The sequence below is a fragment of the Myxocyprinus asiaticus genome, chromosome 44, assembly GCF_019703515.2.
Source record: "Myxocyprinus asiaticus isolate MX2 ecotype Aquarium Trade chromosome 44, UBuf_Myxa_2, whole genome shotgun sequence".
Lineage (NCBI taxonomy): Eukaryota > Metazoa > Chordata > Actinopteri > Cypriniformes > Catostomidae > Myxocyprinus > Myxocyprinus asiaticus.
The window spans coordinates 21494654-21522618 of NC_059387.1; the positions used below are offsets into that span (position 1 = coordinate 21494654).

Below are 27965 nucleotides of genomic sequence, written 5' to 3' on the forward strand. Positions count from 1 at the left end.
ACCTAGCACAATCCATCAGAATTGTTTTAATAATCAAAATAGTTAGCATCCATATTTTGGCATATAAGAGGCCGCCAATGTCGATTTCGCATACATCCTTGGTAGTTGCGGCCATTTCTAGGAAATCAACATACGTATAGTTGTATCTGCATATTGTGCTCGGATAGGAGAACATATTTAAACATCCAAAAAATGACACACTAAGGGTTAGGGTTGGGTTTAGGGTTGGATTTGGGTAAGGGTTTAGGGTCTGCATCCATATTCATTGATTTCTGATGCTTTTTCTGATTAACAAAGGTACAATTGTAGTACAAATTTTATTTTTCATTCAATGAAGGAAATCAGTTCATCTGGATAACAAATTATACCTCGCTAGTGTCTGGCAATTGGAATTTCCTTGATTTGTTCAATGCTGCCAAATCTGCCATTGAGTTATAAGCAAAAGCTTTGGTAAAATAGCCATATTGTTTATCTGATTTGATTTTAATGGACTTAGTAGAAACAGACAGATGTGCGTAGCACCAATCACTTGGGTTTAGATAACAAAATCAACAATGGAAGGAAATTACCTTGTATTCTAGATATCCCTTGATAACATTAACTTTTACTGCCAGAATGCTGCTGTACATAAAACCAGCACCTCTACAAAACACATATAAACAGATTCTGTTCTGACAGGACAGTTCTTAGACTGGTCACACTGATAAACAAAAACAAGGAATGCACTCAAACCATTAACTAAACAAAGTTACATGACTTCTTAGTGACATTTTAAAATGCTGAGATGAACATACAAAACCATTAGCATTAGCCTAACTTGTCTAACTGAAGGTAAATAATGTTATGTAAATATAACGTAAAGAACAAATTTGTGACTAGCGCAGACTACACAGCAAGACAATACAAACACTCATCTAATCACCCTTGTGTACATATTTGTCAGGATTTTAACCTGATTAAGACATACACATCAAGGTATAAAGGGAGAACAAATATTGCTCTCCTTTTGTAAAAAATGTATGTTTGTCAAGCAGTGATTTGTCTATGACAGTCTACTTCACATTTATAATTCACCCTCAGAGTATATGACTCTCTTAGTCACCTTGTGCTCTCTCTGTACCCTTTTAGAGCTCATCTCCACTGTCCTTCCACCATCTGCACTCAACTCTCAGATGCATTTAGCACCACAAATGTGAGAACACAGTAATCAACGTTCCCAAGTGAGGAAAAAAGGGCTGCAGTGTTTTAATGCATTAAACTCACAGTACCTGCACAATCTTATCAATCTTCTTAAGACTCACAAGCTCAGAGATTTTCTTTTGATTTAATGTAAACTGAGAGTTTCACACACCTCATTTACATTCGATGTCCATGTACATTACTCCTAAATTGTAATCTGGGATTGATTATAAATTACATGACTAAATTTGTAGTAAGAAACTTAATCTCTTGGATTACATTTTTAAAGTGATCTAATTTGATTGCTTTTGGATCACTTTTGGATTACTTCTGGTCTAATTCTTGTTCATTTGATGTCACAAGCATTTGAGTAGGATAAGCTTGTAACATTTTGACATAATGTTGCTTAAATGCATTAAAGAAAAGCTGGTAACACTTTACAATAAGGTTCCATTTGTTAACATTAGTTAACAACATTAGTTAACAACATTAGTTAACATGAACTAACAATGAACAATACTTTTACAGCATATATATATATATATATATATATATATATATATATATATATATATATATATATATATATATATATATATTGTGAATTGTTTGTTCATGATACCTAATGTATTTACTAATGTTAATGAATGGAACCTTATGTAAAGTGTAACCTACGAAACGTTTACTTAATGGATCAAAATATAAGAATTGTTGTAATATGAGTGTACGTAGTTTACTAGCTATTTGTTTCTGAGTGAAATAAAAAAAGACACTTAAAATGTTCTTACTCCAGCAATTTTGGCATTACAAACTACAAACGCCATCCATGTTTGTTAACAGATCAGGGCTGCGTTTCCCAAAAGCATCGCCATCTTAAGTTGATCGTAAAGACCATTGGCGCCAGTGGTTTCTTCAATCTACTTAGGTTTATGATGCTTTTGGGAATGCAGCCTAGACCAGTCATATTTGTGAGTCAATGTCACAAATAAAAAGTGTGAAAAGTCTGACAAAGCGCATTCATGTCTATTTTTTTAAGCCGAGTAGAAAAACTATTTGCAAAACTAAAATTAACTATACCATACTAATGCAACTGGTTCAGAATTTGTGGATTATGGCTAGTGGCTAGTATCAGGTCTGTTTTCCCGAAAACACATTCAGAAACACTTGAAGACTTACAGAACGCAAATCAGCTGGAGGCTGATCACAAATAATATAAAATATATATTTAAAAAGAATTAGAGGGATCAATACATTCGGAACAATTCTTTTCATGATTAATATGTAGTCATCCAATCCATAAAAAGTAATTGTAATCTGATTACAAATATTTTAAAATCTAATTTAATTACAAGTACTTGATTTTTGTAATCTGATTACATAATCCAGATTATCCTACATGTAATCCGTTACTACCCAGCACTGAGCACTGTCTGTGTATATGGAGCACAGACCAACCTCAGAGGATCTTTTTAAAAATGAGTCCTTAAAGTAATAATGCACATGTCCACAACAGCATCCTCAAAGGTGCAAGAGCATCTATCCGCCAAGTATAAAGCCCTAGAAATTTTTTATTTGCAATTTTTTAACTTTTACACATAATTCCGAAATCATTTTAGGTCTCTATGCATAGTGATTATGATAATACATTCTTGCTATTTTCTGCATTTAAGGCAAGATCCATACAAATGTCAACTTCCATAATATTCTTTGGCATTTTCTGGAAGCTCTTACTATTAAACACAGTGAATCAATTAAGAAGGGCTTGATTTTACATATTTGGTCTCTAGGCAACATCAGTCGGCTCACTGATGGGCTTTTGCAAGTATCGTCTCAGTCCTCTTCCTCAATTGTCCTCTAAGAACAGAATGACTGAATCTACAGGTGGGCTGCACGATAAAGATAATTAATTATTGATGTCCTTAGCTACTGTTATTTCAAGGCACAACTCCAAATCAGAGGCTGCATTTTGTAGATATTTCTACATTTCTGCTGGTGTGGGATTCACACTAAACTGTAACCTAATCTGACTGACATTATCCCGGTAGTGAGTTGTATGAAATTTGTTACATTTCAACTTTGACTAAATTGTTTTGTGATCAACAAACCTTTTTTTGTTTTTAAGATTGTGGTACACAATGAAAGAGACCTTTTCTGTGTAGATAGGCTTGAAAACCACATGAGAAATACACTCACTGACCACTTTAATAGGTACACCTGTAAACCTACTTATTCATGCAATTATCTAATCAGCCAATCGTGTGGCAGCAGTGCAATGCATAAAATCATTCAGATATGGGTCAGGAGCTTCAGTTAATGTTCACTTCAACCATTATAATGGGAAAAAAAATTATCTGAGTGATTTCGACCATGGCATGATTGATGGTGCCAGATGGGCTGTCTGAAGTATTTCTGTAACTGCTGATCTCCTGGGATTTTCACGCACAACAGCCTCTAGAGTGTAAAGAGAATGGTGCGAAAAACAAAAAAACATCCAGCGAGTGGCAGTTCTGTGGGCGAAAACGGCTTGTTAATGACAGAGGTCAAAGGAGAATGGCCAAACTGGTCCAAGCTTACAGGAAGGTGACAGTAACCCAAATAACCACACGTTACAACACGTTCTGCTCTGCAGAAAAGCATTTCTGAACATAAAACACTTCGAACATTGAGGCGGATAGGCTACAGCAGCTGAAGACCCTTCCGGGTACCACTACTGTCAGCTAAGAACAGAAAGCTGAGGTTGCAGTGGGCACAGGCTCACTAAAACCAGATGGTAGACAATTGGAAAAATATTGCCTGGTCTATTGAATCTTGATTTCTGCTGTGACATGCAGATGGCAGGCCCACTGCAGCCTCAGCTTTCTGTTCTTGGCTGACAGAAGTTGGAACCTGACATGGTCTTCTGCTTTTGTAGCCCATTCTCCTCAATGTTCGACGTGTTGTATGTTCAGAAATGCTTTTCTGCATAGAACTGTTGTAACATTGGGTTTAGTCACCTTCCTGTCACTTTGGATCAGCCTGGCCATTCTCCTCTGACCTCTGTTACTAACAAGCCATTTCTGTCCACAGAACTGCTGCTCGGTGGATGTTTTTTGTTTTTCGCACCATTCTCTTTACACTCTAGAGACTGTTGTGGGTTAAAGTCCCAGGAGATCAGCAGCTACAGAAATACCCAAACCAGCCCGTCTGGCACCATCAATCATGCTAGTTGAAATCGCTTTTTTCCCCCCATTCTCATGGCTGATGTGAACATTAACTGAAGCTCCTGACCCAAATCTGCATGATTTTATGCAATGCACTACTGCCACATGATTGGCTGATTAGATAATCCAATGAATAAACAGGTGTACAGATGTACCTAATAACGTGGTCGGAGAGTGTACATCTTAATTTTAGCCATATGGCCAGTTAAAACACTTGATAATGTATTATCCTTATAAACAAAAAGTCTTTGTTATCAGTACCACTCTTCTGTAAAATAATTTTAGCAGTACATAATTATTCAATGACAAACATACAGTATTATCAATCTTGCCAAAGCACCAAGTATACTGTAAAGTGTTAACATTTGTGTTATGAAAAGCCAATTTCAAGGTATTCAGTCTCACATATTTTTCATATTGTGTTTCCATTACATGCCTGAGATTAAAAACATGTTGTATAATTAAATGATTAAGACATCTACACGAAAAGGACTTTGATATAGTAAGTCAAAAAATACTGTATATGCAGCACTGGATACCAGACTAGACATATTTTTAAACTGTTTGACAGACAAAAATGCGGCTGAAGGTGTTAAGCGCCCGTCAATATAAATGTAAAAAAATGTAGCAAATGTACAAAACAAAAAAAAAAAAGCTTAAATGTCTTTTTATATCTTTTGATATATCGGTGCCAATAGAACTACGGAACTAGCCTGAAAGTCTGTTAAATCTGCTTTTTTCCCTAAGGAACTTGTGAATGGGATGTAAAGGAATGGCAAGCTTTCAACTTGGCACTATTCAAATTAGGTTTTCTTGCAGGTCTGTTCATACAAACATTCCTCAAACAAGTCAGCATGAGAGGTTTGCAGTTCACATAAATATGTCATACACAAAAGGAGCAAGATTGAAAGAGATCACATACATGTGGTTACACTGATCTAAATGTGACAGACTGTAAAAATTAGGCCATTTCTAGTAAACCGAAGGAGAGCCTTTACTTTTGCACATGTACCTTAGAAAAAAACACCACGTTATTTGAGGCATAAGCTACAGCAATATAAAATAATACAGGATCTGCTGACAGCCTAGCAATTTGTTCAAAATTACAAAATAGTTGCATTCCAATGAGGAAAACACAGGAGACAGAAATATACCTGTATATTAACAAGACCAGTTTTGAAAAGCTTTTTAAATAACACTTTAAAATCAATCTTTTACGGATGTCATTACAAATGAAAATATAATCTTTCAATTTTGACAAATTGCTTGAATCTATTTACACAACTAGCTTTTATGAGCTTTGCCAGAAAACTACATTTGTATGCCCTTTTTTTTAAAAACTCACCTACAATTTTATTTTAAAAAATGTATACAGTTTGACTATTTCAAAGAAATTAAAGAGGCCAATTATGTTAATCAGCTTGGTGAGATGTTTGACTGGGTTCTGTGGTAGATCAGCACAGCAGGCTCTTGACAGAGGTTATGAATGGTATACACTTGTCCTGTAACAAAGACAAATACACATTACATTAAGGAATTTGAGAAGTCACGCAAGTAATTAAAAAAAATCTGAAGTTTTCACTCACCAGAGGGTATCATAAACACTTGTCCAGAATTGTAGACTGACTTGATGCCATCAATATCAACGCGCACACAACTTGAAATAATGCTGAATACCTTAATAAATAGACAAACACACACAGTAAGGTTGGATTGGTGTTATTTATAGTGGCCTTAAAGTATTTGGACAATTTTGTACACTCATGTCGCACTTAAAATGTCTGAATGTCAATGCATTAGACATCAAACCAAGTGACATCTACAAAGAAATTATGTTGGATGTTTCCTCAGAACTATTTTATTATTATTATAATTATTATTATTATTGCCATTTTTGCATTTACTTTTAAACAACTGCTCCCAAGGTACATTTTAATGGATGTATGAAGTCAGTTCCCTCAAATTCACAGAAGTATCCTTGCATAGTAACCACAGGTGTAGTTCATCGCATTAACAACTGATATACTCCACAAACTTTTATAACCAGAATGTGTCCAAATCCTTTTTCTAAATTTTGAAAATAAATGTATCACTGATTTCTTGTTTTTTTTTTTTCTTCATTTAAAGCCTAACAAACTTAATACATTTTCAAGTGTGGCTTAAGTGTCCAAATACTTTTTGGGGCCACTGTGTGTATAAATATGTACAGTCTGGGCTAAAGGCATGAAAAACTTTTTTCCATACTTAATTCTTATCCAAAAAGTCCAACTTGGAATGATGAGAAGGCAAAGGATATTAATCCAATTGACCACCTGGTGAACTTTGTTTTACAATTGTAATCTTAAAACTTCAACAGTTTACCACTGCAGTTATGCAATAAGCTCAGAGATAACAAGAGAAACACTTTCTACTCACAGAAACAGTGTCAAGGTCCACCTGTGGGGGTTTCTTCATGAACGACCCCAGCAGAATCTTTCCATGAGAGAATGAGCTACTCTGAAGATCAACTGCATGGCCAATTGCTCGGCCTCCATATGAGTGCCAGTGGAAGTCATCAGGACTCACAACTCGCCCGTCTAAAAAGAAGGTAACATACTGCACATAAGTTATAAGAATGAAGTCACAAAAGGTTGATGCTTAAGGACGTAGGATACCAAAACAAAGGTTGCAGGTTTAGTCTCAAGTAGGGGCATTCCAGGAACTGGAGAGTTAATGAGACCCTTATCCTGTTTTATCACTATTGTGCCCTTAAACAAGGCATTCAACACAAGGTTGTCTCAAGGGGAGTGTTCCTGTAATTATTGTAAATTACTGTAATTTATATTTTATTTATTTATTTATTTTTTGCTTTCGAAGGAAACTTTCCAAGTGCTTTCTAAACCATTGCTAAGGTTTTCTGAATGGTTCAGAGCATTTCTAGGGTGTTGTTAGACAGTTGCTAACTGGTCTAAGTCAAAAAAGCCCACCCTCATACCTCCAAGCTTCCAAGATATTTCCTATATATTCTCTGATTTGTAGAATCATGGCTTTGGTCCCTCCTAAAAAGTCTATGGACTTAGCATGTAGACTTGTTATATCTGCAGTTAATGTATTTGTACATGTCTTACCTTTAGAGGCTGGGGGCCACAGGTGAGAAAACCATGCATGCAGGTTGTTCCAGTCGTCCTCCTCCAAGATGATGGGTTGCAGTGGAGGACCACAGAGATCACACTGGGCCAACACCCGAGGGCCGTGTCGTACATGGACAATCACTCTGGACGATGGCAATTCTAAAAATAATGGGAAATGAGTTAGTTAACCACGGATGATTTGAGAATTAAAAACAACAAAGTGTGTTGTTACATTACATCACATATCAAACACTCACCAATATCATCCTCCTCCTCCTCATACCCCTGAAGATCAATCATTGATGATGGCCCACTTCTGAAACCAGTGTCACTAAAGGCATAAAAATATTGAGGCATAAACAATATTTGTATTTTTAATTTCATATTTTCATTTAGAAAATAGATTTATATTTATAATCATTTATAAAAATGTTTCTACGCATATAATTTCATACATTATTTCTGCAATAGTACTCTGAGTAAATACATTTGTTCTGCCTCAGTGTAGCATTAAAAAGTGTTTACGGAAGATGCACTTTTAGTGATATAGACAGCTCTGGAAAAATTAAGAGACCACTGCAAAATGATCAGTTTCTCTGGATTTACTATTTATAGGTATATGTTTGATTAAAATGAACATTTTTGTTTTATTCTATAAACTACTGACAACATTCCTCCCAAATTCCAAATAAAAATATTGTCATTTAGAGCATTTATTTGCAGAAAATGACAACTTGCCAAAACAAAAATAAACCTTTGCATGCTCTCTAGCCAGTCTTTCACATTGCTGTTGGGTGACTTTATGCCACGCCTGGCACAAAAATTCAAGCAGCTCGGCTTTGTTTGATGGCTTGTGGCCATCCATCTTCCTCTTGATCACATTTCAGAGGTTTTTATTGGGGTTCAGGTCTGGAGATTGGGCTGGCCATGACAGCATCTTGATCCAGTGCTCCTCCATCCACACCTTGATTGACCTGGCTGTGTGGTATGGAGCATTGTCCTGCTGGAAAAACCAATCCTCAGAGTTGGGGAACATTGTCAGAGCAGAAGAAAGCAAGTTTTCTTCCAGGATAAACTTGTACATGGCTTGATTCACGCATCCTTCACAAAGACCACCAGATCAAGACCCTGTCAAGGCCAGCCCAATCTCCAGACCTGAACCCCATTGAAGACCTCTGGAATGTTATCAAAAGGAAGATGGATGGCCACAAGCCATCAAACAAAGTCGAGCTGCTTGAATTTTTGCGCCAGGAGTGGCATAAAGTTACCCAACAGCAATGTGAATGACTGGTAGAGAGCATGCCAAGACGCATGAAAGCTGTGATTGAAAATCAGGGTTATTCCACCAAATATTGATTTCTGAACTCTTCCTAAGTTAAAACATTAGTATTGTGTTGTTTAAAAATGTATATGAATTTGTTTTCTTTGCATTATTCAAGGTCTGAAAACACTGCATCTTTTTTGTTATTTTGACCAGTTGTCATTTTCTGCAAATAAATGCTCTAAATGACAATATTTTTATTTGGAATTTGGGAGAAATGTTGTCAGTACTTCATAGAATAAAACAAAAATGTTTATTTTACTCAAACACATAGTACCTATAAATAGTAAATCCAGAGAAGCTGATCCTTTTGCAGTGGTCTCTTTATTTTTTCCAGAGCTGTATATATGCCACTTTTAAAGAATAGTTCACCCAAAAATGAAAATTTGCTCATCTTTTACTCACCCTCATGCCATCCCAGATGTGTATGACTTACTTTCTTCTGCTGAACACAACGAAGGTTTATGAAAAATATCTCAGCTCGGTAGGTCCATACAATGCAAGTGAAAGGTGACCAAAACTTTGAAGCTTCAAAAAGCACATAAAGGCAGCATAAAAAAATCCATATGCCTCCAGTGGTTAAATCCCTGTCCTCTGAAGCAATATGATAGGTGTGGGTGAGAAACAGTTCAATATTTAAGTCCGTTATTACTGTAAATTCTCCTCCCTGCCCAATAAGTGGCAATATACACAAAGAATGTGAATCGCCAAAAAACAAAAGAAGAAAAACTCTCAGGAGAGAAGATTGCTTAAGAGGGCTGTTGGGGATGCACTGATACCACTTTTTCTCTTTCGATCCGAACGGTACCGATCCTGATCCGATACCCGTGTTGTTTTTTTGCATAATCAGATTAGAATATCTTTACCTCATTGTGTGAACTAATTGGGGGTAGTCTTATTTATTTAAAGAAACATGAACCTAGCTACACACTATTTCAATATAAATGTACAGTATAGCCTATTCTTGTTCACTAGTTTACTGGATAATGTAGCAGCAAAATTAACAGTAATTCCAGTCTAAGTCTTCAGTAGAAAAGAAGCCAGTTTTTTTCCAATTTGTATCTAGACTTTAAAGGATTCAGATCTATTTTTTGTTCAGTTAAGTTAGATATCAATCCACTTTTCATTCAGTTATATTTTGGAACACATTCCATATTATTATAATTATTATTTGTAAATAAATAATAATGATAATTATAATTATTATTATTATTTACTTTTAGAATTTTAAAATACAACAGTAATATATTTCAGTCGTGCACTTCAACTTTAAAACCCTTGCGCTTTTATATTGAAGATCCTAACACTCCAGGAAGTCCTGTAAGTGTCTGTCTGTGGGCTACTTCACAGTAGTTTAATTAGATTCTTATTCAAATTCTGGTAAAAATTATCCTCCGGTGCCGTTCTAAATGCATATTATAAGTGAACCGAACTACTGAGCACCTACAGCTGAGATGTTGTTCGTGAGTAGCTCTCACATATGATAATAGCCTCGTGCTCTGAGTTAAGTTCAAGTTAAGCTCAATCGACAGCATTTGTGTCATAATGTTGATTACCACAAAACTTAATTTTGACTCGTTCCTCCTTTAAAAAAAAGCACAAATCGAGGTTACAGTGAGGCACTTACAATGGAAGTGAATGGGGGAAATTTTTTTGTTAAATACTCACTGTTTCAAAAGTATAGCCACAAGACAAAGTATATGCGTGTAAAAATTATTTTAGTGCGATAAAATCACTTACAAACCTTTTCTGTGAACCCGGAACATTCCTTTAATAGTGCTTTTATGGTTCTTTTATGGACTTGACAGTAACAAACATGACTAACACACAGTATCGGATTTGTATCGGGCCGATACCCAATCCATTTAAAACATCAGTTTCTAAGCTGATACCAATCCAGGTATTGGATCGGTGCATCCCTGTTTGAAGTGGATTTTTAAAGTAAAAAAAGGACTTAAAAATCTATCTGTTTTTCACCAAAAACCAATAAGACATGGATACACTGGAGTCTTATGTATTACTTTTGTGCAGCCTTTATGTGCTTTTTGGAGCTTCAAAGTTTTGGTCACTATTCACTTGCATTGTATGGACCCATAGAGCTGAGATATTCTTCTAAAAAATTTTGTGTTCTGCAAAAGAAAGAAAGTCATACACATCTGGGATGGCATGACAGTGAGTAAAGGATGAGAGAATTTTTATTTTTGGGTGAACTATTTCTTTATGGCTAAAGTACTATGTTTTTCTGTGTGCCACTACGTCTCACAAAGTGTTCATGCTGCAAATTTTGTCATCTGCGCGGACTGTCTGAGTGGAGCCCAGTTTTTGTACCCTTGTGTACATGTACACGTCTGTAGGTGTCATCTGCGCATGTACCGAATGCGTCCGTGCAGGGCTGCGGCCACTTTGCAAGACGTAACATTACATGGAAAACGAAGCATACCCTTAGGTGCAGTTTCTGTGCTGCCTTCACAGTGCATAGACAGCATTAGTAATGCAGTTTAACAGTAATTGATACTCAAATGGGAAATTTATTAAACAACTTACATATCAGATAACGTGTTGGGTCCACTGGATACTCTGATAATCTTTTTGTTTCTAGTCCCTGAGGGCTCCACAGTAACACCACTAGTGAACCCAAAGGAGGCGTGGCTGTTTCCCTGCAGTTGATCATCACTGTGGGCCATATTCTCACTCGAGTGTTCTGACTGATCATCAAGAGAGTGAAGGAGGTTTCTGCGTCCATGTTTTCTGCGTTTTTGTCTAGTTTTTATAATATTTCCAGCTTTCTCCGAGGCAAAAATGTCATTCATTGAAGCTAAAGATCTTTTGATTGACTTTGGTGTGTTGATTATGTTTCTTTTTATGTTCTTGATGTGACTCTTTGTTTTCTGTGATTTTACTAAATTCGCCCCCTTTTTAAACGCACCACTAATAGGAGAATTTGGTGGTTTGGACTGTTGTGGATGGGCATTGTGAGGTGATGGAGGCCCATCAGTTGCTTCCTGAGATGGTGGTGATTCCCACCTGTAGGAAGGGGCTTTCCTTTGCCTTTTCTGTGGAATGTCATCTGGAACACAACTCTCTGGACTTCTAACAGATGAAGGATTTTTCTGTGATGATCCAGTGTATCGTGTGTAGACCTTACCAAACACTCTCTTTTCACCTGTTTTTTGTAACAATAAGAAACTGTTAGTACAAAAACTTGTATCAGAAGCATTTAACAAAGTCTGAAAAAGAGTTTACCTGGTGTGATGTTATGCTGTCTGTAAGGACTACACAGTGCTGGACTAACTTGCTCAGCACTCTCATTCAGAAAAGCTTCTTGTCTGTCTTCTTTGACTTCCTCTCCGGACACAGGAGTTGGTGACGGTACTTGTTGCTGAGTGGTGGCAGATTTCCGTTTCTTTCGAGGAACTGTTTTCTTAGGCATTTTCTGCTCAGCTCCAGTATCATCCCCCTCACCATGAGCCAGCAACTTTTTAACATTTTCCACTGCACTGTGAGTGGCTGAAGTTTTTGGCTTCTTCTGATTCCCTTGGGCAGGCCTAAGAGACTGTATTTCATTAGAGTCAACTGCAACTGCAACTGCTTGTTTCGTTATAGTTTTCTTACTGGAGTTTGGCCCTTGTGCTGTACCCAAAACTGCCTCTGCTTGACACTCTGTGGTGCTGTCATCTTGGCTAGCAAGCCACCATGCTCCTGGAGGTTTCCTCATCCTCTTGGCTGTCACAGCACTCTCTGAAGAAGTGTCAAGTGCAATTGTTGGTGGATCCTTTGGTTTTGATTCCACCGTTTTTGTTTCTTTTCCCTTCTGTTTTTTTGCAGGATTCTTAAAAGCATCTTGCTTGGCTGATTGTTTATTTACAGCTACATTGTAAAAATTAAACAAGAAAAGGTTGAAAATTATTGAAGACACAATACAACATTAATTGAAAACGTCTAGACTAGTGTTATAAACGCCTTCAATAAGAATGTAAAAGCCTGCAAGTTCTTGGGATGGCACAATTTCCCATACATTTCCAATAAATAACCAATTTAAAGACGAGCATGTGCAATTCCAAAATAATGTGTAGGTATACAAGTTGTCACTTAAAAGTGTAATCTCAGTGTGTTATATCTGACAGCACAACAAAACACCACAATACAATTTTACCTCTCCTTTAACTTCTCAAATATTAAAGGAATAGTTCACCAAAAAACAAAACTTCTCTCATCATTTACTCACCCTCATGCAATCCCAGATGTGTATGACTTTCTTTCTTCTGCAGAACACAAACAAAGACTTTTAGAAGAATATATCAGCTCTGTTGGTCCTCGCAATTCAAGTGAATGGTGGCCAAAACTATGAAGCTCCAAAAAGTACATAAACGAGAGGGCCTGGGTAGCTCAGTGAGAATTGACACTGAGTACCACCCCTGGAGTCGTGAGTTCGAATCCAGGGCATGATGAGTGACTCCAGCCAGGTCTCCTAAGCAACCAAATTGGCCCCGCTGCTAGGGAGGGTAGAGTCACAAGGGGTAACCTCCTCATGGTCGCTATAATTTGTGGTTCTCGCTTTCGGTGGGTCTCGTGGTGAGTTGTACGTGGATGCCGCGGAAAATAGCGTGGGCCTCCACATGCGCTATGTCTCCACGGTAACGCGCTCAACAAGCCACGTGATAAGATGCACTGGTTAACAGTTTCAGACGAATGTTGGGCCTCATGTATTCAGATAGAAGACAAAGGCAGGCCTAACAGTCATAAAGACATAACTCAAGCCCCACCTTCCAAGTCGTAAATTTTACTGATAAAAATCGCGCCAAAATCAAACAAAGAGAGTCCAAAACAGACTACAAATCCATGAAGCCTTGCTCACTAAAGGATCGAACTCTCAACTCCTATTGGATGAGGCACACAACAGAACGTCCCTCAAACATGACATCATCAGGAATTGAAATACCTCTGAAATATTTCCAGAGTTGCTTCCAGCGACTTTGTTCACCGAATATAGACAGAATTTTTTTTTGCTGCTCTCCGGTGCAACCTCGTGGCACAAGGAAGTAATGTCCGACTTGAAACTGTAGCCATACAATCTCCATCTCGCTGGACGAGTTGAGATTACTCTGTGTTCAACCAAACACTCTAACGGATCCGAAGGAGACCGCCGAGCAGTTCACATCTTCATCCGTTTGCCTACAGAAGTGCAGAGATTAAAGATTTCTCTTCCATCTTCAATCAAGTCGACATTTCTGAGTTCTCCACCAGTCCGCCGAGAATCAACAGCCGTACCGCCCGCTGACAATCAACAGCCGTACCGCCCGCTGACAATCAACAGCCGTACCGCCCGCCGACAGAGCGAGGAAACGGTCTCCCGTCACCACCCGAGCCTCAAGGAACTGGGTCAAAGTTAAAGGACGGAGGAAAACACATTCTACCTGTGTCCTCATGAGATTCAAGTAAGAGGTTACGTCTGGGCAGAGATAGAATATTATAGTGTGTTATTCTTGTGTTTCAAGGTTTTTGCTTGTACAGTTTACGGACCGCCATGTCCGCTCATTATTAATAATCAGGGTATTAATTATCACGAATTTGTTTTGCTGTATTGTGGTCCAACCAAATTGGATTGTTGTGCAATTTTGCCATCACAGGTGAGACAGCAACTGAGTTCATCCACTAAATAGTCAAAGTACGCGGGACTGTTTACGAGCCTTCCACCGCGTCTGTGAGCGATGAACTAAACAGCTGCTTTCTCTCCCACGATCGCAAAATCAGCTTTAGGGCTGTCACTTCTCTCTCTCTCGTACTAACCACACACACACACACACACACACACGCAGGCACGCGACCCCTCACAAACATTCTGGCACACATTTTGGCTTGTAGATAGCTTAAATGCTAAAGCCCAGCTTTGTCCCTAAGCTATCGTACAAGCGGATATACGCGGTAACTGGTAGACGCCATCTCTGCCCCCATTCGCTGTCATAATCCCTGGCCGGAAGTCTCGTGTGACATACTCTCCACGAGAGTCACGTCCGCTATTTTTGTGCACGTCCCTCCTTACACACACACTGTCACACACACACACCCTATGTGTTATAGACTTATTTTTATTTCCATATCTAATCATATCATTGTTTAGTTTGTAGTTGTAAGTCGGAAGTTTATTGACTGCATTGTATTAATTATTAATTGATATTACTGCATAAATAAACTTTGTTTATATTACAAAGAGAAGTGTCTTGGTTTGTTTTGCATACACCTGTGTCGGGATGTCAGTGCTCGGATTCAAACCTTCATTCATTGTTTTTTTTCCCGAAAATCGATATTCTTCGGATGTCGATTTTCCTAAGAAAACAATCTAATATTGAGACTGTTTTACTATTTGTTTATTAGTCCCTAATTCCAGGGTGGTGCCCCGTCAATGTTAATCCTTATTAATATTCTATTGATTTTTGATAATTGATAATTATCTTTGATGATTGAATTTGAATGATCAATAAGCTAGTGTTCATTTTAATTAATGTTTCATCGATGTTAACAATTGGCGATTATCTTTGATAATTGTTGATTTAAAGGATTAAAAAAAAAAAGCTAACATTGATTCTCATCAATGTTCTATTGATTTTAACAATTAATAATTATCTTTGATAATTATTATTTATTGCTAATAACCAAACTTGCTCCTAAACGTAGCACACTACATTTACTGGAGTCCCATATGAGGTTTCAATGAGTTAGATCCAATTAATTAATTTAAATATTAATTAATAACAACAGAAATAATTATTAATTATTAATTATTTCTGATTGTAACACTGATCTAAACAACCAGTAAAGCCCTACACGTGGATACAACTGAGATTCATCCTCCGTCACCCGGATTGAGGCGAGTCACTATGCCACCATGATGACTTAGAGCGCATTGGAAATTGGGCATTCCAAGGGGAGAAAAGGGGAGAAAAGAAATAATAAATATAGCTACGTGCAGCAATTAAAAGGGTTCAAGCGGTTTAAGGCCTTTAAGAACATGCGTAAAAAGGTATTATGTTTTATTTAGCAAGCATGTAACCACCTAGATCATAGATGGAATAGACCATTTACAGCCAATACAGGCAATTTACTAAGGAAATACATGGTTTTTAAAGTTTTGTAAAGCTCATAGCACCACCTAAGATCCGATTTCCATAAAAGTCTGCATGCTTGTTTAGAATCATATGTCGCATGTGCTCACCTAATTTTGTGAAGTTCTGAGTTTTTTTTTTTAGGAATTATGGGCTTATTTTTACACTTGACCACGCCCATTTTCTAAATGACACTGTTATAGCTACCCAAAGGGTAAAGTTCGTAGCACAAAAGTAGGTTTTTTACATAATCGTGAATATTTAATGAACTATTTGATAGACAGCTGTGGTTCTTGAGGCAAAGTTGTTCAGTAAGAGGAGATCTAACAAATGATATGAACTATAGCTGCGTCCCAATTCAGAGGCTGCATCCTTCAAAGGTCGCATTCGAAGGCCAATTGCGTCACTGCTGCGTGACAAAGGCTGTCCCAATTCGAAGGCACCTTCAAATGTGGCCTCCAAATGCGTCCTTCGTTTCCCGTGAAATGAAGGATAGAACAGATGGATCCTTCGCGGCCTTGCCTACCCCAGAATTAATTGCGCGCCAGTGACGACAGGATTTTTTTGAGAGAAATTGCCGTATTACACTTTTAAACGAAAGTATTGGGTTTCAACTTACTCAAATATCTACTGATACAAATGTAAAAAAAATAAAATAAAAAAATTTTAAAAACTTTAAAGTTGTCCGAGGTTGTTACCCCTCCTACCAACCACCAGAGGGAGCCCTCTCCCGAATACTAACTCTGTACTGTTTCTTCTTTGGTGACTTCCTGTTTAAACCATATAAATACCATGCTGTTCCATTCTGACTTTGCGAAGTATTGCCAGTTTACCCTGCCTTACCAAGTGTTTTTCCATTGTTTTCATGTTATGACCATTGCCTATTTTCCTGGATTTACTGCCTTTTGGATACCCCTTTGTTTTGTTTGCCTTGTTGGACTGTCTTTTTGGTCTATTGGATTATACCACTTGCTTTACGACTACCTCTATTTGCCTGCCGATTTGGATTGTTTGCTTGTGTTCATAATAAACTTCCAGCACATGGATCCTAACACTGTCTCCATGGCCAGTTCATTACAGAATACTTCGCCCAACATGGATCCAGCAGAAGTTTCACAGCTCCAGGCCACATTCGCGCACCAGTGCGAGGTATTAAGGGGTTACCGAGACCAGCTGAACAACCTAAGAGCTGCCAATGAATGTTTGACACAATACATTCACTCACTGCCAGCTCCCCATGCTAAAGCAGTAAGCTTTGCTCTACCTGATAAGTTTGATGGTTCTGCTGAAAAATGCCGGGTTTTTTTATGACAATGCAAGGTATTTTTCTCAAATCAGCCTGAATCGTTTGACCAAGACGCCAGGAAATGTTCTTTTTTGATGTCACTGCTTACCGGCAAAGCTCTCGATTGGACCGCCGCTGTTTGGGATAAAGATACTCAAATCCAGGTTTCATTTGATTACTTTGTTCAACAAATCCACGAAGTCTTCGAGTATCCAGCGGGCAGCCAAGATATCTCTGTTCAGCTACTTCATCTACACCAGGGTCATCGATCAGCAGCTGATTATGCAGTTCTGTTCAGGACACTAGCAGCTCAGAGTGGGTGGAATGATGGCGCTCTTAAGACTGTTTTCCGCGAAGGGCTTAACCTGAAACTCACGACGGAACTGACCTGCAAGGGTGAAGGTACGAATGCCATCAAGATTGATAAACTGCTTCAGAATGCTTCATGGCCTCAGTTTCACTTCACCTTTTCGAATTCTACAGTCTCAATACAGGCCCAGGCATCCACTGTATCACCCGAACCCATGCAAGTTGCTTACACTCGCGTTTCCATGGAGGAACGCCGACGTTGACGCAACGAAAACCAGGTCATCTCAACGCTGCATGCCCATACAAGAAATCAAGTTCTCCTGAGTCAAGGCAAAATGTGAGTACAATGAACACTGTATCACACGTTTCACATAATTTTCTGTTACCTGTAGAGGTCTCCATTGGTGATCATGTAAAGAGTTTTACAGCTTTAGTGGATTCTTTTGCTGCTGTTAATCTCATTAATCAGGAGATTGTACAAGAACTCAACATACCCACCATTCAATGCTCCCCAACGATTAACATCACCACTGTTGACAACACTCCTATTGGTACTGGCATAACCCAACAGACTGTTCTGATAACCATCAAGGTTGGACTTTTTCATGTAGAAAAAAATCTCACTATATGTCATCAACTCACCCAAGCATGCTCTTATCCTGGGTCATCCCTGGCTGGCCATCCATGTCCCATCGATATCTTGGAACCAAGGTGAGCTCATGCAATGGTCAAGTTTTGTCACAAACATTGTCTCCATGTTGCTGTTTCCATGCCTTGTCTTATCACCAGTATTGAGAGCCCTGAATCACAGAAGGAGCATGCAGAGTTCAGTGAGGTGTTTAGCAAAATCAAAGCTACACAACTTCCTCCTCATCGTCCATGGGACTGCACCATTGAACTTCTGTCCAATACAGCCCCACCGAGAAGCAAGGCATATGCATTGTCACACCTCGAGACCCTCGCCATGGAGAATTACATTGAGGAAGCCCTGGCCTCCGGTTACATCTGTCCCTCTACCTTCCCAGCTGCTGCAGTGTTCTTTTTCATAGAGAAGGATGGAGGTCTACGTCCCTGTATCAACTATCGAGGCCTGAACTCTGTCACCATAAAGTACCATTACCCATTACTGCTTATCCCCTCAGCCCTTGAACAACTCTGTGAGGCAAAGATCTATACCAAACTTGATCTGAGAAGTGCTTATAACCTTGTCAGAATCCGAGAAGGGGATGAGTGGAAAACTGCTTTCATCACCACCAGGGGGCATTATGAATATTTGGTCATGCCGTATGGACTTGCTAACGCCGCCTTGGTTTTCCAGTCTTTTATCAACGAGATATTCAGAGACTTACTTAATCATTGTGTGGTGGCTTACATTGACGACATCCTCATCTACTCACAAGACATGGAACAACATATCCAGCAGGTCAAGACAGTTCTATCATGTCTCCAGGAACACCAACTATTTGTCAAGGCAGAAAAATGTGAGTTCCATACTTCCCATACCACTTTCCTAGGCTACAATATCAGCCATCAAGGTGTAGAAATGGATGTCTCTAAGATAACAGCAGTCACCGAATGGCCTCAACCTTCAAAAATCAAGGAACTACAGCGGTTTCTGGGTTTCGCCAACTTCTATCGCCGTTTCATCAGGAATTACAGCATCATTGCAGCCCCACTCACATCGTTACTCAAGGGAAAGCCCAACAAATGGCCTTGGAATGATGCCGCATACCAGGCCTTCATCTCCCTCAAGTCAAGCTTCACGACCGCTCCAATACTGAAACATCCTGACCCCAATCTTCACTTTGTCGTTGAGGTAGACGCTTCAGATTGCGGGATTGGAGCGGTCCTATCACAATGTCACAGAACACCAGGCAAGCTTTACCCTTGTGCCTTTTTCTCCAGAAAATTGAACTCTGCAGTACGTAACTATGATGTGGGAAATAAGGAATTACTTTCCATGAAAGCAGTCCTCGAAGAATGGCGTCACTGGTTAGAGGGGGCAGTCCACCCTTTCCAGGTTATCACCGATCACAAAAATCTTGAATATATCAAGGCAGCCAAGAGATTGAACCCACGTCAAGCCTAATGGTCATTGTTTTTCACCAGATTCAATTTTACAGTCACTTACCGCCCTGGCAGCAAGAACAGCAAGGCAGATGCACTTTCATGCAGACATGATCCACCCTACCTCCAACCTCACCCTGGGTCCATTCTGCCACCATCTGTCATCATAGCACTGATTAGTTGGGACATCATGGAAGAGATACAACAAGCACAACAGCATGAACCGTCACCTCCTAACTGCCCCCCGACCAAGCACTACGTACCCCAAGCTCTACGTCAGAGGACTATCCAATGGGTCCACACTTCCTTGAGCACTGGACATCCTGGCATCCAAAAAACTGTTATCCTGGTGCGTAATTCCTTCTAGTGGCCAACTTTGATTCATGATGTAACTAACTAAGTAAAGTCTTGTCAAGTGTGTGCCCAATCCAAGACCCCTGAGAACTGCCCACGGGGTTGCTTCAACCACTGCCAATACCACAAAGACCATGGTCCCACTTGTCCATCGACTTCATCACAGACCTGCCAAACTCCCATGTTAACACTACCATTCTGGTAATAATAGATTGATTTTCTAAATCATGTAGACTTGTCCCTCTCAAGGGTTTACCCACTGCCATGGAAACCGCTAATGCTTTGTTCCACCAAGTCTTTAGGGTCTATGGAATACCAGAGGACATCGTGTCTGACAGAGGTCCACAGTTCACGTCCCGAGTTTGACAGGCTTTCTGCAAACAACTGGATATCAATTTGAGTCTCACCTCTGGTTACCACACTCAGGCCAATGGACAGGTGGAACGTCTAAACCAAGAGATAGGCAGATATCTTCGGAATTCTGTGCCCTGGGCCGAATATGCACAGAATTCCCTCACTCATACCTCTACGGGTCTAACCCCCTTCCAATGCGTGCTGGGCTACCAACCCCCAATGTTTCCTTGGTCAGGAGAACCTTCTAAGGTGCCAGCGGTGGACGATTGGATTAAGCGAAGCAAGAGGGTGTGGGACAGCGCACATGTCCGGCTACAGCGAGCGGTCAGAGCACAACGATTCCAGGCTGACCGACAGAGGCACCCCCATCCCAACTACCAGCCAGGACGGAGGGTCTGGTTGTCCACAAGGGATCTCAAGTTGCGGCTACCCTGCAGGAAGCTCAATCCAAGGTATGTGGGTCCTTTCAGAATTATCTATTAAATAAACCCAGTTACTTACCGTTTAGAGCTTCCTGCTAATTACCGCATCTCTCCTTCCTTCCATGTGTCCTTGCTGAAACCCGTCCACCCGGCGTCTGGCTCTGGAACCATGAATTCTGAGCCTCCACCTCCATTCGAGGTAGATGGAGCCCCAGCGTATATGGTCAGATAGATCATGGACTCAAGACAACGAGGGAGCCAGATGCAATACTTGGTGGACTGGGAGGGCTACGGACCAGAGGAGAGATCATGGGTAGCCACCAAGGACATATTGGACCCATTCCTGATCCAAGAACTTCATCATGCCCATCCTAATCATCCAGCACCATGACCAAGGGGACGTCCCAGTAGAAGAACACCAGGAGTTGTTCGTAGAGGGGGGGTTCTGTAACATCCGAGGTTGTTACCCCTCCTACCAACCACCAGTGGGAGCCCTCTCCTGAATACTAACTCTGTACTGTTTCTTCGTTGGTGACTTCTTGTTTAAACTATATAAATACCATGCTGTTCCATTTTGACTTTGCAAAGTATTGCCAGTTTACCCTGCCTTACCATGCGTTTTTCCATTGCCTTTGCTGATTGTTTTCATGTTATGACCAATGCCTGTTTTCCTGGATTTACTGCCTTTTGGATACCCCTGTTTTGTTTGCCTTGTTGGACTGTCTTTTTGGTCTATTGGATTATACCACTTGCTTTATAACTACCTCTATTTGCCTGCCGATTTGGATTGTTTGCTTCTGTTCATAATAAACTTCCAGCACATGGATCCTAACACCATCTCCATGGCCAGTTCATTACAAAAGTGGTACAAATGTTGATTTATTTCTTACTAAGATGTGAATATATATAGTTTTACCCAATTACAATAGGGTTTCAGTGCTAAACGCTTGAAACCCTAATAAAAATCTTAACAATTACAATAGGGTTTCAGCGCTAAGCGCTTGAACCTCTAATAAAAATCGTAACAATTACAATAGGGTTTCAGCGCTAAGCGCTTGAACCCCTAATAAAAATCGTAACAATTACAATAGGGTTTCAGCGCTAAGCGCTTGAACTCCTAATAATAATAATAATAAAAATCTTAACAATTACAATAGGGTTTCAGCCCTTCGGGATTGAACCCCTAATAATAATAATAATAAAAATCTTAACAATTACAATAGGGTTTCAGCGCTAAGCGCTTAAACCCCTAATAATAAAAATCTTAACAATTACAATAGGCTTTCAGCGCTAAGCGCTTGAACCCCTAAAAATCTTAACAATTACAATAGGATTTCAGCGCTAAGTGCTTGAACCCCTAATAATAATAATAATAATAAAAATCTTAATTACAATAGGGGGTCCTGGGTAGCTCAGTGGTAAAAAAAGACGCTGGCTACCACCCCTGGAGTTTGCTAGTTCACATCCCAGGGCGTGCTGAGTGACTCCAGCCAGGTCTCCCAAGCAAACAAATTGGCCCGGTTGCTAGGGAGGGTAGAGTCACATGGGGTTACCTCCTTGGGGTCGCCATAATGTGGTTCGTTATCGGTGGGGCGTGTGGTGAGTTGAGCGCGGATGCCGCGGTGGATGGCGTGAAGCCTTCACACGCGCTATGTCTCTGTGGCAACACGCTCAACAAGCCATTCATACTCCCTCACAAGGGATTCATCCTCCGCCACCCGGATTGAGGCGAATCACTACGCGACCACGAGGACTTAAAAGCACATAGGGAATTGGGCATTCCAAATTGGGTGAAAAAGGGGAAAAAATCCAAAAAACAATTACAATAGGGTTTCAGCGCTAAGTGCTTGAACCCCTAATAATAATAATAATAATAATAATATTAATAATACAAATCTTAACAATTACAATAGGGTTTCAGCACTAAGCGCTTGAACCCCTAATTAAAAAAAAGTACATAAAGGCAGCATAAAAGTAATCCATGGGTCTGTTACAAAACAGTGAGCTGCCTCGCTGTCTCCTGACTACATAGGCAGTTGTCTTCATAGGCTGCATCTCTGCGCATCATTCAAATAGCGCTCCTCACGTGCAGCGCATGGAAGACTTGACTTGTAACTGATTTCAATACAGAAGATGCAAGAGAAACGACGTGATCCTCTACTGAGCATAAATACGCTCAGCACACACACATTTTGGGTAAAATAGTCAGTCTTATGTCATATTAAACTTTTATTTATCAATACTTTTCAGAATGGATTATAAGTATATTTATAATCAAAATTTCTTTTTCGCTTTGCCCGCCATCTTGGAATTATTTTTCCGCCGAGCTCATCACAGTGCATTCTGGGATCGCCTAACCAGGGAAGGATACATACAATGTACCTTAGAATTTGGCCAAAACGAGATAGCTTAAGAGGCAGCATAATTAAGCTACCTACCTTTTGAAACAGACTTCGCGTCGGAAGCGCACCTATGATGTCTTAAAATGCTGCCTCCAGAGGATGCTCACTAGGTGTTGGAACAGACCCCATGTCTTCTGTGAGAACAGACCAAAATATAAATCCTATTTCACTTTAAATCTTGAAATCAACAGTGTCCTTGTCAATCAAGATTTCAAGCTCGAATACACTTCCTAGCACCACCAAGCACTCTGTGCATGCGTCAAGCATAAGAATGGGGAAGCGAGCTTGAAATCGTGATCGTGCCTTGAGACTGTAATGGCAAGATGTACAATTGGTCTTTTCTCAACCAAAACCGATTGCTTCAGAAGACATGGATTAAACCACAGGAGTTGTATGGATTACTTTTATGCTGCCTTTATGTTCTTTTTGGAGCTTAAAATGTTTCATGAAATGTCACCATTCATGTGCATTGTATGGACCTACAGAGCTAAGATATTCTTCTAGAAATCTTCATTTGTGTTCTGAAGAAGAAAGTCATACACATCAGGGATGGCATGAGGGTGAATATAGGATAATAGGATAACTTTGGGGTGAACTATCCCTTTAAGCAAATATCAAAGGACCTCACCTGTTCTTTGTGCCTCCTCTTGCTCATTGAGGGCAGGTGGAGCTTCACCAAGATCTTGTTGCTCACAAGCAGGATCTTTCTGTTCCAGTTCTTTCTGTTGTTTAGATGTCCGCTTCTTTGTCTTAGTGATTGTTTTCCCATTGTTGCTGTTCTTTCCATTTTTGTTGACTTTCACTGAGCTTGTGGTCTGAGGACCTGTTACAGAAATGACTTTTTTGGATTCCTTTTTTGCTTTCGACCCTGGCCTGTCAGGCTGAGAACTAGAGGATTTTTTTTTATTTCTAGACATTGGAACTGGAATTTCATGGCTGCCACCAGCATTAGTTCCATCTTTTTCAGAAAGCTCATCAGGATCAGATATCTTCTTTGTACTTTGTTTTCCTGTAACATCACAAAAATTATGTAATAGAATATTACAAATACTGTATATTGCCTTAACAGTCAACGGTTTGGACACACTCGACTTAATGTTTGCTATGCGTGTCTAAAGACTTATGTTTATATGCTTGAACTTATAAGATTGTGATAAGAAAATACAAGAAGCTAAATTAGTTTCAAACCAGATAGTTTTTATTTTATTTTTTTATTCAACAAACTTTTCAGTCAATCAATCATCTTTTCGGTCACTACATAATTCCCATACTTCCATTTGTGTTGTTTAAATAGTTTTGATGACTTTACTATTAGTCTAAAATGTGGAAAATAATAATAAATAATAAGTATGTGTATTAATTAACTGGTCATATTAATGTAAATGTATTTCCATAACTTTCCATTCAGGAAAAATTTATTATTCACTTTATCAGTACATTTTAATACACAATAATCAAAGATTTGGCAGATTGGCATGTACCTGTTGAATCCACAACTTTGTTTCCCTGTACAGTTTGAGAAGGACTCCGATCACAAAACCCGTCCTCTATTCCTTGGGTTAGAGGGTCTGGTCTGTCCTCTAAACCATCATGCGTCACCAGTTCTTTGCTGTTCTTTTTTGAAGCTTTTCTATGTTTTCCTTTTGGTTTTTGATTATCAGAATCGCTTTGTGCTTTGCTTCTTTTAGAATCTGCTCCCTCCTGATTATTAGTATCGGTTTCACTCTGTGAGAGCTGATCTATAGAGTGTGGTTCTGCAGAAACACACTCCTTTGCAGAGTCTGCTGTGACAGTTCTTTTTTTCCTGCAGACGCCCGACTTGCGAGGGATGATAAATAAAACAGGAGCCTCATCATCCAGGATCATGAAGTCCTCCTCGAAATCAACAGGTGGAGGAGCTGGAGACGCTGCTGGTTTCCTGGAACTTAACATTAGGTAAGTGTTATACTTCGGCATACACTTTGAGACTACAGACACTTAAGACAGACATTCCATACATACATAAACACACATGTGAATTCAATTAGTTATAAGAGCTGTGTAAGGAAATATAAGAAAATGAAAAAATAATTGAGCATGAGCTGTTATGTCGGGCTAGTCTGGATACATACAATCAGAAAGGGGCCAAAATGTTTCACTTTTCGTGTAAATCAACCTAAGAATAGCGCACTTATAGTTGTTTTTGCACTTCAAACTGTGATAGGAGAAGGTATTTTACCATTGACAAAATAACACACATCACCTCAAACATCAGAGTCACATTTAAACTCACCATGAAGATTTTGGCATCAAGGCCTTTTTAATCTTGTGCTGGAAAGACAATCCTTTCTCCGGCATCTGGTCCTTGCATTGCTCAGTCTCCTCAAGTTTTTGTTCATTCTTCTGAACCAAAACAGTAGACAGACAACTTGGATCTTTATCCCTTAAAAAAAGTTTTAGAAAAGCATGTTAAAACTCTTGCCAACTTATTTATTTAAATGTATATATAGGGTACATATAAATGCAGCAGCGATTCACTAAGTCACAGTATTGCAGAATAGGTGAACCTACTCTTTACAATGCAATCCTTAATGGAAAGAACAATTAAATTAATATTCTCAGTTGATAGCACTGGACATTGCAACATTGGAAAAAAAATTTAGTTTCCTCACATTAGAAAATCTTCCTTTATGTCTGGAGGTAAAGACTGGGTGGCTTGAAATGCTGTCTTTCTTGATTTTGAGGTCTTCATGCTGAAAGAGCAAAGATGAGGTGATGTTAGTTATAAATATATTTATTATAAATATATAAATGGATTCATATTAAACATACTTTTTACTGTTGTTATACCATAATAACTGACCATGTTGAGGAACCAGCATTTGGTTTAGTGGCTTTTCTAAACTCAACCCTTTCTGGAGGTGACGCCAGAGACCCACTGTCCCTATAGAGCAGAGAAAATTATGAGACAATTATGCAATGAAAACAAAACAGTTCTCTGATTTTCTGTACTATTCTTACCCACTGAAGGATTCCTTCACTGCTTCTGACTGCTGAGGGCAGGGTGGCTTGCTGAGGTCTCCTCCAATGGGCTCCTCATCTTCAACTCCAAAGAGCAGAGGGTCAGCCACAAGCCTAACTTCTTCTTCACCTCCATCTGTTTCCATGGCAATAGGGCTGGACGTCTTAATTGGAACAATCTCTTTAAATGGACTCTCTTTGTAAGGAATGATGGAAATATGACAATAATTCCAAGCACCTGGCAGGGGATGAGACAGTGAAAGACATTTTTACTTTTTAACAGTCCAACCCAGTTCTGCTATCACAGACAATGTAATTGATACGATTAAAAGATAGTTTAATTAAAGACAGCTGTGGGCTTGTTACCTTTATCAGTAATTTCACCCTCTTGAATACCATTTTCTTGGATCAAAGCATCCTTGTGTCCCTGAGAATAAGAGCCATGTGATTAACTTCATGTAAATAATAAGATCACATTGTAATGCTGACTTGCTGTGAAAAGAATTGTTCCCTATGCACCTGTATAGACGGAGTCTTAATCTTATCTGGGTTAGATGGACCCCTACTTTTCTTGTGCTCAATTGCATCAGCGCTCTTGAGCAACGGAGAAAGCAGAGGCAAACCCAGGTCAGAGTCAGCATCTGCCAACGAAAGCAGAAAATATGGATTTACACAACAAATAACATATGGGATTATAAATGTATCAATTTAATGTTGGGGGAAGAGGTAGCAGGGAGAGAAATATAAGAATAGAATTACCAATATCATCGAATAAATTGTCAATGCCACGCAGGGTAAAGACATCTTTTACCTTAAATTCAGACTTCCATCTGAAAAGCAGCAGCAACAACATATTCCCATCTGTATAGTAACTCTTACTTGAGCTAGTTATGATACTAACTTAATCCAAATGAATCAAGTCAGATTACACAATCATAAGCATGATCTACTACAGGACATGCACAGGTTACAGTTGTTTTGAAAATGCTAAATCACTTACTTTTCCTCTTGGAGATAGTGCAGTTTCTTTTTGGCCTTGCCCTGAAATAATTTATATACTGTCAGTTTAACACATAAAAGGGAATTTTATATTTGACTTCCATTCCAGGGGAAAAGCCAATAACATATGTGCATGCATATCCAAATATTACACATTATTGTACATTTACACATATCAATAAATATATTTACAACTTATATACCAAAACACAATGTGCAAATTTCACTTGTTGTTTTAATACCAAATGAATTAACACATTTTGTGTTGCTTTATCGCTGTTAACTATCCCTACAGGCTGCTTTCACTTTAAAATAGCTGGCTGTGTTTCAAAACCTAATAAGCTACCTACCTAGACAGCATTTTTGACCAATATCGTTCGATTTGATTATGCCCAAAATGCTGCCTAAGTAGGCAGCTCACTAGGTTTTGAGAAACAGTCACTAACAGCCTGTCTGCGGCTCAAAACTGTGGCTACACACAGCGGACGTTTAATGTTACCCAGTAGCTGCTGTACTGACCTGCGACATCGTACTGCGGTCCACGCCGGGATTCGAGAGACTGTGTGTCCGCCAGTGAAGCTCACAAACCCGCAGACAGCTGCCGGATGCTTCGCTGCAGTCTCAACCTTTCCGTTATTGTTAGTAGACCGCCATTCGTCGGTTACATTACACTCTTCTTTGCTTACATATTTTTGAAGTCTTGACTCTGTTGTGCTTCTTTTGCATTTACAAATGTCCAATACAATACCGAAAAGTAGTCTTAAAATGTTAATATCAGAAAGGTAATATTAATATCTAATGTCAGTGGGCCACAACAACAACAAAAACACAAATTCTCCCGCCCAGTTTGTTCCGCTGCAAGA

The 27965-nt window shown here is 39.2% G+C and overlaps 1 protein-coding gene across 3 annotated transcripts; it reads right to left on the reverse strand.

Moving 5' to 3' along the window:
- Positions 1 to 5348: 5348 nt before the first annotated feature.
- si:ch211-161h7.4 (proteoglycan 4) lies at positions 5349 to 27948 on the reverse strand. Of its 3 annotated transcripts, none has more exons than XM_051687768.1 (18): positions 27622 to 27948; positions 27104 to 27144; positions 26863 to 26933; positions 26623 to 26744; positions 26470 to 26530; positions 26104 to 26299; positions 25946 to 26026; positions 25755 to 25835; positions 25376 to 25525; positions 24585 to 25027; positions 23732 to 24112; positions 12054 to 12677; positions 11355 to 11973; positions 7747 to 7820; positions 7487 to 7648; positions 6795 to 6955; positions 5966 to 6056; positions 5349 to 5881 (listed from the first exon to the last, which is right to left on the reverse strand). In XM_051687768.1, the coding sequence occupies exons 1-18, from the start codon at positions 27628 to 27630 to the stop codon at positions 5796 to 5798; spliced, it is 3453 nt and encodes a 1150-aa protein (XP_051543728.1). In that variant the 5' UTR covers positions 27631 to 27948; the 3' UTR covers positions 5349 to 5795. The 3 variants fall into 3 exon arrangements, with proteins under 3 accessions (XP_051543728.1, XP_051543729.1, XP_051543727.1); XM_051687769.1 differs by having other exon boundaries at positions 11835 to 11973; positions 26104 to 26341; XM_051687767.1 differs by having other exon boundaries at positions 26104 to 26341.
- Between the last annotated feature and the right edge of the window lie 17 nt (positions 27949 to 27965).

Coding starts and splice junctions, on each gene's coding strand:
- si:ch211-161h7.4 (XM_051687767.1), bottom strand. Junction 6,057..6,794: donor TGGACCTTGACACTGTTTCT/GTGAGTAGAAAG, acceptor CTATTTATTAAG/GTATTCAGCATTATTTCAAG. Junction 5,882..5,965: donor AGTGTTTATGATACCCTCTG/GTGAGTGAAAAC, acceptor TCTTTGTTACAG/GACAAGTGTATACCATTCAT.